Here is a 12,710-nt window from a genome sequence, read left to right on the forward strand (position 1 = left end):
CTTTATTGAGTAGCTTAATTTTTGTGCATCATAATAACTTTTGAATTAGCGACTTTTTCAATATCCAAATGAATCTGAAATAATTTTTTATTTCTACTTAGATTTAGAGCTAGTGAAATTTTAAACATAATTTTGAATCACAAATTTAATCAGAATAGAAAATGCTTATAGAAAGGAAAAACATCACAAGGGGAAATAGCTAGCTTATGAATCTCTAAAAAGTTATTTTTTAAAAAATATCTTATCTTATGAATCTCTAAAAAGTTATTTTTTAAAAAAACATATAACAATCCTTATGAGAGTATATATGCATATCCACATCTTAAAGCTCTCTTGGCTGACTTATTTTTTGTGTGTATCTTTTATGAATTTTAGGGTTGTCACAACTTTACTGAAAAGGAAAAATATGGCTGCAAGAGAGAAATTGGAGGCAGTGTTAAATGTGGCCCTAAGGGTCCCAAGCATCATGCTTTTGGATGTCTTGTACAGATGGGATGTCAGCTCTTTTTTCCAGCAGATCCAAAGAAGTAGCCTCAATAACAACCCTCTTTTCCAGTATAAGTATTTGGCTCTTAATATGCATTATGTGGGTAAGTGTTTGCTTCATTTATTTTTTAATTTTAAAATGAACTCTGTAGGGTACTAAATGTTTTTAAAACTGTGGATTAATTGATGACATGATTTGGTCACATTGATGTGGCAAATATAGTCATAGAAGAATGCTTTTAATAATGTAGTCTAGCAGTTTGCTTTGTTTTCATACAGATTAATTATAGATTGTTTTGATTTTGGGGTATAAAATTGGGAGTGGGAGAATAAGTCATATATTTTTAGCAAAATAATGCCAATTGAAGACATTATTTCCCATTAACATACTTTATTTCCTCTTGGCAAGTTGATCTGGTTATCACTAAAAATGAAGATGGATTTTTTTTTTTTGCCTAAAATATGTTTTTTCCCTTGTTTGTATACTTCAGAGGTCCTCTAAGATACAGAACAAAAACACATCAATTCAAAAGAAAACATTCCTTTCAAATAAATGTGATGGTAGTGTTGTACAAAATAGTATCATAACAAAAGTCTCCTATGAGGTGGGAAAAACTCCCAACTCAGTTCTGGAATTATAATTGTTATGAAGTAGTAATGGTAGTAAAAGTAATTAGAAGAGCTTGAAGAAATCTAAGATAAGAAATATTGTATAATGTAGACTTAAAGAATCTTAGAATTGGGATGAAGTGAGAACTTTGAACAGTGAATAATCTTTAGTTCATACAGATCTCATAATAATAGTAACAAGAATGTTTTATCCTTTATATATAAAGATAATACTACATGCCACTAAAGAGTGGAACATGAATTTGAGTTACATTTTTTTCTAGCATTAATGAAGAATTTCTATAGAGCAGTGGTGTCAAATGCAAATTGAACATGTTTTTCCAGGCATCATATTGACTTAGAGAACCACAAGTTAACATTACTTTTGTTGTATTGTACTTAAACTTTTAGCTGGTCTTTTTTTCTCTTGGCTTTTCAAGTTTGATACCTACCACAGGGCATCTAATCCTATTAACAAAATCATGCATTTTAAAGGTAGAGATGTATTCTATAGCTAGACTAATATAATTTGAAGTTCTGTGGACTTGGGGTGTATTAAGTATGAAGAACAAAATTGTCTCCAACAAGAGTAATATCCTACTCATTAAATTATTTCAGATCCTCTTTTCTCTTTTCTCTTTTTTTTTTCTTTTCTTTTCTTTTTTTTTTTGCCTCAGACAGCTTGGTCTTCATTCTTAGCACAGTGATGTTATATAGTCTTTTATATAATAATATGCTATTACTGATACACTGTCAATAAGACAATATTAAAGGTTGTAATCATCTTTGAATTTGTCAGTAATTTATTAGCATACACTTTAGATCTTTTCCTTAGATTATAAGTTCCATGAGAGTAGACATAAACTAACACACCAAGAAAACACTGATATTAACAGAAATCTTTCGACAACAAACAAAATAATTATAGGAATGTTAGCCCAAATTGTGTTAGGGACCTGTTAAGAGCACCTCATCTTTACTCTGTATCACTTATGCCACTTTATTAGTGTTTCACTCTCTCATAATTAGCTTTCTTCATTGTGTGTTATTTTAGATCTATAGGATGATATGACAGTTACAGTATCTGACCCTTTAAAATGCCTCGATTATTGAGCAAAATAGTGAAGAGAGAGGATAGGATAGAATTCTTCCTTTAGAGTTTCATTTTCACCTAGAGATGGAGTTTCTATAGTTCTTGAACTTTGAGCTAAACATTCTGGTTAGTTGTAATTATTACTGTAAACCGTGTGTTTCACTTAAGTCACTAATGACAGGTATTATGATATAGTAGAAAAGGTAGGTTGGTTGATTGTCCTTCCTATTTGAAGAGGACCAAAATGACTTCACTATGTTGGGATCAATCTATAGTGTATCTGTCTGACTGTAGCTTATCAGACCAATACAAGCTTGGAAGGATTTACCACAGGTCAGTCAACAAATAGCCGGTATAAAGAGCACAGCACCTTCTTTGATGTGGGCACAATGTGCTGGGTAGTATTGTGCCAGTGTCTCTCACGTCTCACAATTGATACCAAAGTTCTATAGAGAGTCCTTGAGAGTGTCCTTTTTGCTTCTTCTGACCTTTGTGTGAGCAGCTGCTTTGTGTGAATTCTCCATAAAATAGTCTTTTAGGCAAATATGTATTTGACATTGGAACAACATGGTCAGCCTATTAGAGTTGTTCTCTTTGCAGTAGATTTTGATGCTTGGGAGTTTAGCTTGGTACTGGTAGGCCATCCAGGTTTCATAGGCATAAAACAATGAGGTCAGCACAGCGATTCTGTAGACCTTCAGTTCCACAGGCTGCCTAATACCACTTCTCTTGCACAGTACCCTTTGAATCCTCCCCAAAACTGAGCTAGCTCTGGCAATTCATGAGTCAACCTCATCATCTCTATATGAACATTCCTGAAAAGTATACTGCCAAGTTAAGTGAACTTGTCCATAGTATGCAAAAAAAAATTCTTCATTTGCTGTAACCATTGGTTCCACATATGGATGGATTCTCCACATACTGGCTTGTGGAGAACCTCTTTTTAATTGATTTTAAAAAGTATTAGAATGGCAATGGAAAGATGTTTTTATTCTAGTCCTACTATAAATTATCTGGGTGACTTCAGGCAAATCATTTTACTTTTCTTAATTTCCTCATTCATAAAATGAGGGAATTGGGCTTGGTGATTTCTAATATCCTTTACTCTGAACTGCTAATTCTAACCCATCTTATGGCGAGAACATTTTATGTTAAAACAGAAAAAAAGCAAAAAATAAAAACCTAGCTCATTATGAATGAGCAGTTGTGTTGTATAGTTCAGATTTAGGCATGGTTAGTGTTCACTTTGCATTATGGTTTTTCAGTTGGGTTTATCAGTTTTTAGTTCAGAATCAATTATTTTTGTCTGATGCTGTAGTTTCCTTTGCATCCAGAACTGTTAATTAATTTTAGAAATTTATGGTTTGTAGTGCAGCTGAAATTCACACCCTGGTTTGTTAGTACTGGGAACTGAACCAAGCTTTCTTTAGTACAGTCAGTTCTATTGCTATGTACTCTTCTTTAGTGATTGCACAAAATAGATACTTTTAGCTTGAACAGGTGTTTTTTGTTTTTTTGTTTTTTTTTTTAACTACCCTATCTAAATACTCTGCAGTTATTTTAATTTAATTTTTTTTTTAGTTATAGTGATCAAGTATGTGGAATTTGGGGGCTGCTAAGATAGCTCAGTAGATAGAACATTGAGCCTAGTGTAAGCAAGACCTGAGAGCAAGTCTGGCCTCAGATATTTATTAGCTGTGTGATATGGGCAAGCCACTTAACCTATTTGCCATAATTCACTGGAGAAATAAATGGCAAAAGACAATAACATATTTGCCAAGAAAACCTCATGGACAGCTACTGGTCCATGGGATCATGAAAAGTTGGACATATGGAATTTAACAGCTAGATAACTTTTGTAGAAGAAATAAATGTGACAATTTGTATTTGCATTTGTGTTTTAGATGCCCCCCCCTCCCCCAGTTCTGTAGTTCTATAATTATAAGTTTTATTTTTCATTTTTGTTTCCTCTATTGTCCTTTGGGGCTTACTTCTAGTTTTTACTAAGGAGCAAATTGTAGATAAGGAAAGAGTTCTAGTTTCCAAGAGGGAAGTAGTAAGATTATAACTAGAAAGAATAGGGTACTTTTTGTTTACCTCTTAAAGGGGTAGAACGATTTTGGGATGAAGGGAGAAGAGAAACTGAAACAATAAAATTATATTTAATAGAGATGAATATCTAAGCCTGGACTTAAGTGCTTGACATTTTAGACCAGTGATTCCCAAAGTGGGCTCCACTGCCCCCTGGTGGGTGCTGCAGCGATCCACGGGAGGGGGGAGGCAGTGATGGCCACAGGTGCATTTATCTTTCCTATTAATTGCTATTAAAATAAAAAAAATAATTTCCAGGGGGCTAAGTAGTATTTTTTCTGGAAAGGGGGCAGTTGGCCAAAAAAGTTTGGGAACCACTGGTTTAGACAGTAAGTATCCAATAGCTACTCAGTTTTTCCTTTTTAGATAGATCGGTTTAATTCTTTTGGATGATTATGGATCTCATTTAGGAAAGCTCTTTATATTTCTCAAACTTGATTCAATCGCTGTAATATTATCAGCAAATAAGAGCATCTGAAGGACCTCACCTTTTATAGAGAATCCTTTCTTTGATTTAGACTCTGCAACAGTGGCATATAATTTTAGTCATTTTGTCTCCCTTTTTTCTGCCTCTCTTGATATAAATAATTGGGGATCATTAAAAAAAATGTTGCTCTCTTTGGCTAGGAGCCTTTTATAATTTTAATAAGATCAATGAATAGTAATTAACATTAGAATCCTACATTATCAGTTTCAGGATAAGGAAATCTGGTTAAACATTTCATTTTATAAAGACCTAAGTATCTTCCTCCTTATATGAGGAACCAGTTCGATTAGATTCCTTCAAACTAATATAGTCTTAGGCTCAGTCAGTGGAAGTATATTGTCCAGGTAGTCTCAGCATACTCATGATACCGTATTTATGCCATTGATGGACTTGTAAGATGTAGAGTCCAGGGAATAGCAACACCCAGGGATCAGACCTCTAACCTCCCCTCTGAAGCTGTAGTCCTGGGAAGCAAACCTTATGGACACAGTAGCCTGGAAACTTTCTCTGCCTATGCTTACTCAGCAACTAAAGTATTTTCAAATAGAAAGTACTTGCCCCCAAAGTTATTGGCATCAAATGGTTCAACATCAGAAAACAATGTGGCATTATTAATGGAAATAGCTTTAAAAAGATGTATTACCATTGGCTTTGTTGCTGTACCTTAAGGACCATTGGGCTTTTTTATCTAACTTACAGCTGAAACCTTCTATATGTATTATGTCTGCCAATTAGACTGTGAATTCTTTTGAGAGCAGAAACTATCTTGCTTTTCTCTTTGTAACCACAGCATTTTGCATATAGTAATTGCTTAATGAACGCTTTTTATCTCATTCAGTTTTATGTTCAGTTCTGAGTGCTGTGTTTTAAGGCAGATGTTTATAAATCAGAATGTGGCCAAAAGACAGCAGACTGGATGAAAAAAGGAATTTGATAGCTGTATTCTATGAACAATGAAGGAAGTGGGAATAATTAGCTTGCTGATAAAAATACTTAGGACACAATAGCTATTTTAATATTTGAAGGTCTGATACCTGGTAGATGACTTAGATATATATTGGTTCTTCATAGTTCTAAGGATCAGTATTGGGACCACTGAATTGAAGTTCTAGGGAAGTACATTAAACTCATATGAATAACTTTTTTTTTTTTTTAACCCTTACCTTCTGCTTTGGAGTCAATACTGTGTATTGGCTCCAAGGCAGAAGAGTGGTAAGGATAGGCAAGTGACTTGCCCAGGGTCGCACAGCTGGGAAGTGTCTGAAGTCAGATTTGAACCTAGGACCTCTCATCTCTAGGCCTGTGTCTCAATCCCTGCCCAGCTGCCCCCAAATAATTTCTAAAAAGTAGAATTGTCCAAAAATGGAACAAACTTTTATAATGGAACTAGTTTCTATTAAGTGGAAGTTTTTAAGGATCTGACAGGGATGTTATAGAAAAGACTCCTACATTGGGTTGGAGGTTGGAATTAATGACATTTAAGGCCCCCTTTTAAGATTATAAAATTATTGGACTGTAAATATAATCTGGGAGGTATCTAGGAGTTTCTTTCCTAATTCAGCAGCTTTGATGCCATTTCTTCTTGTAACAGTTTGCTTGACCAGGGAACCAGGTAGATAGGTTGGACTGAAGCAGAGTGTTAAAAATAAGAAAGAAGTAGAAACTCATTTCACAAAGAATTATAGGAAGATGGCAGAATATGGCAAGAAATGAGCTGACTCTCAAATACTCCACCCCAATGAAGAACTTAATAACTCAAAATAAATTTTAGTGTGTCAGAAATAATTAAAAGTCAGGAGAAAGCAGTTTTCCAGTCTAAAGCAAATTAGGAAAGATCTGCTCTCCTAGGGTGGTGGTTTGACCAGAACAAAGTACAGATACAAATAATACTCCATTGATGATGTGGGAGTTGGAGGCTGACCAAGGGGAAGGTTGCAGTGGCTTAGTGCTGGGGACCCTCCACTGGTGTTAGATGCAGGATTTCCCAGACCCTGGGAGCAGAACCCTACCCCAACATGAAACAAACGCTACACAGAGACTGATACACTATGGCACAAATTGAATGTAATGGTCTTCTCTTCTAGCAGCAATGCAATGATCTGGGACATTTTTGAGGGACTTATGAGAAAGAATGCTATCCACATCCAGAGAAAGAACTGTGGAATAGAAACCCAGAAAAAAACCATATGATTGATCACATGTTCTGTTGGGGATATGATTGGGGATGCTGACTTTAAATGATCACTCTATTGCAAATATTAATAATATGGAAATAGGTTTTGAACAATGATACATGTAAAACCCAGTGGAATTGCTCATCAGATTGGGAGGGGAAAAACATGAATCATGTGACCATGGGAAAATATTCTAAGTAAATAAATAAATTTATAATAAAAAATAATCACATAAAAGGAGGTAAGTAAATAACAAAGATCTAATTGATAGGTACCATGGTGATAGAGATGATCAGAGTTCAAGCTTTAAAGAAAAATGTAAAATGGTCACAAGCTTAAAAAGCTCTTGGAAGAGCTTACAAAGGACTTTAAAAATCAAATAATAGATTGAGAAAAAATTGGGAATAGAAGTGAGTAATGCAAGAAAAACAAGAAAATTGTGAAAACTCAATCATATTGGAAAAAGATAAAAAACTTAGTGAAGAAAATAACTTCTTAAAAATTAGAATTGGGCAAAGGATAGCTAATAACTTCACAGGTCAGCAAGAAATAATAAAACAAAATCAAAAGAATGAAAAAATAGAAGGGAACATGAAGTAGCATTAGAAAAACAACTGGCTGGGAAAACAGAATGAAGAGAAATAATATAAGAATTGTTGCACTATCTGAAAAGTTCTCACTAAAAGAAGAATCTAGATATATTTCAAGAAATTTTTAAGGAAAATTGCCTTGAAGTTTTAGAACTATAGGGTAAAATAGAAATTGAAAAAATCCAATCACTACCTGAAAAAGATCCCAAAGTAAACTTAAAGGAACCTCATAGTTAAGTTTCAAAGCTCCTAGGTCAAAGGTAATATTATAAGTAAATAGACAGAAACAGTTTAAATATTGTGAAGCTACAGTCAAGATGACAAAAGATTTAGCAGTTTTTACACTAAAAGACTAGAGCATGTGGAATATGATAATATGAAGAGCAAAGAACTGGGTTTACATCCAAAAATAATCTACCCAGCAAAGCTGAGTGTTATACTACAAGGAAAAAAAAAGATATTTAATAAATAAAAGGGCTTCCCAGTATTCTTGAGGAAAAGACCAGAACTGAACAGAAAATTTGATCTGTGAGAATCAGGAGAAATACAAGAAGTTAAAAATGAAAAACTATAAGATATTTAATAAGGTTAAACTCTTTACCTATATGGGGAAAAAGATATTTGTAACTCTTTAGAATATTATCATTACTAACGTAGTTCAAAAGAGTATATATATATATATAAATAGAAGATTTGGGATTGAATTTATTATGATGGGACTAATTTATTATGATGGGATTATAAAAAAGTAAAATGAAGCAAATAATATATAAAAGAGGTGCGAATGGAAGAATTGTCATAGTGGAGGGGAAAGTGGGGTGAAGGATAGGTAGTGTGGGAACATTATTCTCATTTGAACTGGGTGAAAGTGGGAATAATAATTATATGTAGTAGAGTATGAAAGTTTTTTTAACTTACAGAGAAATAGGAGGTCAAAGTGAGAGACAAAAAACAGAGAGATTCTTAGAAGAGTGTGGATTAGGGAGGCAGTGGTCAGAAGTAAATTTAGACTTTGAAAGAGGGATAGGGCAAAAAGAGAGAGAGGAGGATAAACAGTGAGGAAAAATATGATGGAGGGAAATATATAACTAGTAATTATAATTTTAAATGTGAATGGGAGGAATTCACCCACAAAATAAAACAGAATGGATCAAAACTCAGAACCTGACAATATGTTGTGTTTGAGGAACACAGAGTTAATATAAATGGCTTGAGTAGAATTTGTGATGCTTTAGCTGATGAAGAAAAAGCAGACATAGCAATCGTGATCTCAGATAAAGTTGAAGTTAAAATAGATTTAATTAAAAGAGATAAGCTGGGAAACTACATTATATTAAAATGTACAGTAGTTAATTAGTATTAATACTAGACAATGCACCAAATGCTACAGCATCCACATTTTTAAAGGAAAAGATAAATGAATTGCAAGTAGAAATAGATTAATTCTTATATATTAGGGAGAATTACTATGTATTCCTGTATCTAAGATCTGGGTCAGAGAGAGTGTCTAATATATATATATATATACATATATATATATATGTATATATATATATATATATATTTTTTTTTTTTTTTTTGCATTTTCTTTGTCCCTGGGATTTCTAAAGAATGTCTTCCTTTTTAAAAGAATAATTGGTTAATAAATGAAAGAGACAAGAATTCTTTTCCTTTGGATCTAACTGTTTACCTGCCATTTTGGGGAAGAGAGTCTGATGGACCACCTCTTAATTAGCTATCACCAATTCCTCGGGATGGTCTGTGGAGGAGCTTAATAACGAGCTTCTAAAATTTTTTATTATGCAGCCTGACCTATCTCAGGTATTTCCTGGTAATGAGAGACATTCATAATGACCCATATCACTTTATCATTTATGATGCTGGCCTAACCAGTAGACCTGATATAATCAGAAAACTTATATTCTTGACCAAATATCAGTCTTTTGAGATAATTTTAAACATTACAGTTAACAAAGTTATAATAGTAGGAGACTTTATCTTTCCTCTCTCAGAATTAGATAAATCTAACTAAAAAAATAAGAAAGGAAGGAAGGAAATAAATAGCAGTTGCGAATAAGCTAAATATGATAGGCATCTAGAGAGACCTTAAATGTGAATAGAAAGAAATATACCTTTTTCTCAGGAGTAGATATCACCTCACAAAAACTGACCCTATATTAGTCCATTAAACTTGATAGTTAAGTATAGAAAAGCAGAAATGTTAAATACTTCCTTTTCAGACCATAATGCAATAAGAATTAATAAAGGACCATGGAAATAGATTAAGTTATTGGAAATTAGACATCATCTTGAAGAATGAGTGGGTTAAAGAATAAGTCAGAGAGGCAAATAATTTCATTAAAGAGAACAATGAGACAACATGCCAAAACTTATGGAATATAGCAAAAGTAGTAATCAACGGAAAATTTATATCTCTAAATGTTTATATCAATAAAAAAAAAGCAAATTAATGAATGGGCATATAAATTTAAAAAAACTAGAAAAATCAATTTCAGATCTCCAATTAAATACCAACTTGGAAATCTTGAAAATCAAAGATGGGATTAATAAAACTGAATGTAAGAAAATCATTGAACTAATAAATAAAACTAGGGGTTGGTTTTATGTAAAACCCAATAAAATAGATAAACCATTGGTTAATGATTAAAAAAAGAGGAAAAACAAATCAGTAGTATCAAAAATGAAAAAAGTGAATGTATTACTAATGAAGATAAAATTCAAGCAATTATTAGTTATTTTGCCCAATTATATGCCAATAAATTTAACAATTTAAGTGTAATGGAAGTATGCTTAAAAATATAAACTTGCCTAGAAGAGTAAATAAAATATTGAAATCAACTTATTTTAGAAAAAAACTCAAAAGACCACAAATGAGTTTTGTAAGAAAAAAGCATCAGGACCATGTAATTTACAAGTGAATTCTGCCAAAAATTTAAAGATCAGCTAATTTCAATATTAAATTATTTGGAATAATAGAAGAATCCTACCAAATTCCTTTTTTTAATTTTATTTTTAAAATTTATTTATTTAATTCAATTAGAATATTTTGCCATGGTTACATGATTCATGTTTTTCCCCTCCCCTCTTTGCTCCCCACTCTCGGATCTGAAGAGCAATTTCACTAGATCTTACATGTATCATTTGTTCAAAACCTATTTCATATTATATTAATATTTGCAATAGAGTGATCATTTAAAGTTAACATCCCCAATTATATCCCCATATGATCAATCATATGTTTTTCTTCTGGGTTTCTACTCCTACAGTTCTTTCTCTGGATGTAGATAGCATTCTCATAAGTCCCTCAGAATTGTCCTAGATCATTGCATTGCTGCTAGTAGAGAAGTCCATTATATTCGATTGTGCCACAGTGTATCACTCTGTGTACAGTGTTCTCCTGGTTCCGCTCCTTTTGCTCTGTATCAATTCCTGAAGGTTTTTCCAGTTCACATGGAATTTTTGCAGTTCATTATTCCTTTCAGAACAATAGTATTCCATCACCATCAGATACCACAATTTGTTCAGCCATTCCCCAATTGATGGACACCCCCCCATTTTCCAGTTTTTCTTACTACAAAGAGTGCACCCATAAATACCAAATTCCTTTTATGAAACAAATACGGTGCTAATAGCAGAAAGAGCAAAAATGGAGGAAAATACAGAATAATTTCACTAATGAATATTTATGAGAAAATTCTAAAGAAAATATATATCACAAAGATTATATATTGTGACCAAGTGGGATTTATACCATTAATGGAGGGCTAGTTCAGTATAAGGAAAATTATCAACATAATTGATTATATAAATAACATGTAACAAAAATCATACTATATGTGACAAAATGCAACATCATTCCTATTAAAAACACATGGAAAGAGATATAAATGGATTTTTCCTTCAAGTGATAAGAAAAATCTATTAAAGTCATCAGCAGGCCTTATCTATAATGGGGATGTTAGAAGCCCTCTCACTATAATTAGGAGTAAAAGGAGGATGTCTATTTACAACTATTATTCAGTATTGTACTAGAAATGCTAGCTGTATCTACAAGATAAGAAAAAGTAATTTAAGCAATCAGAATGGTGAGTAAGATAATAAAACAATCTCCTTTTGCAGATGATATAATGGTATACTTGGAAAATCTGAAGAGACTCAACTAAAAAGTTAGCTGAAACGATTTTAGCAGAATACCAAGATAAAAAATCCATATAAGTCATCAGAATTTCTATATATCACCAATAAATCCCTGTAAGGAGATAGCAAGATATATTTGATTTAAAATAACCACAGACAATATAAAATACCTAGGAATGTTCCTGTTAAGCCAAACTCAGGAACTATCTGAACAAAATCATAAAGCTTTTTATACAAGTACAATCAGATTCAAATAATTGGAGAATTATTGGTTGTTCAAGAGTGGGCTGAGCCAATTATAAAAAAAATGACAATTCTACCTAAACTACTTATTCAGTACCCTACCAAAAAAAATTTAATTAAGTTAGAAAGAATAATAAAATTCTTTTGGAAGAACATAAGTTTAAGAATATCAAAGAAATTAATTTAAAAAATGTAAAAGAAGGAAGTTTAGCAATATCAGAACTTAAACTGTATTATAGCACACTAATTATCAAAACTATTTGGCATTGGCTAAGAAATAGTGTGTTGGATCAATGGAATAGAGTAATGTAATATAAAGTAGTAAATATTATAGTAATCTTGTATTTGATAAATGTAAAGATTTAAGCTTTTGGGAAAAGAATTTACTATTTGGCAAAAATAGTTTGGAAAACTAGAAAACAGTCTGGCAGAAACTAGCTATATAGACTGATATCTTAAACCTCTTACCAAGATATGGACAGAATGGACATAGGACCTAGATGTAATCAGATGTATGGATAGGAGAATAATTTATGACTAAAAAAGAGCTAGAGAGCATTTGAGATGTAAAGGGATACTTTTGATTGCATTAAATTAAAACGGTTTTGCACAAATAAAACCAATGTAACCAAATAAGAAAGAAATCAGAAAATTGGGAAAAATTTTTATGGTTTCTCAAAAGTCTTATATCTCAAATATACAGAGAACTTTTTCTAATTTAGAAGAATATGAGTCATTCCTCTATTGATAAATGATCAAAGGATATGAATAGGCAGTTT

At 32.4% G+C, this 12,710-nt stretch overlaps 1 protein-coding gene across 1 annotated transcript in view; it reads left to right on the top strand.

Annotated features, from left to right (window-relative positions):
• Positions 1-400: 400 nt before the first annotated feature.
• The window catches only part of RNF145 (ring finger protein 145), an 88,825-nt gene continuing 76,515 nt past the window's right edge, over positions 401-12,710 (top strand). The window contains exon 1 of the mRNA XM_044664462.1: positions 401-590. Within this exon, the coding sequence (XP_044520397.1) occupies positions 407-590 (184 nt within the window). The 5' untranslated portion in view covers positions 401-406. The remainder of the gene's footprint in view (positions 591-12,710) is intronic.

Source organism: Gracilinanus agilis, chromosome 2 (assembly GCF_016433145.1).
Source record: "Gracilinanus agilis isolate LMUSP501 chromosome 2, AgileGrace, whole genome shotgun sequence".
In the NCBI taxonomy this organism is placed as follows: domain Eukaryota; kingdom Metazoa; phylum Chordata; class Mammalia; order Didelphimorphia; family Didelphidae; genus Gracilinanus; species Gracilinanus agilis.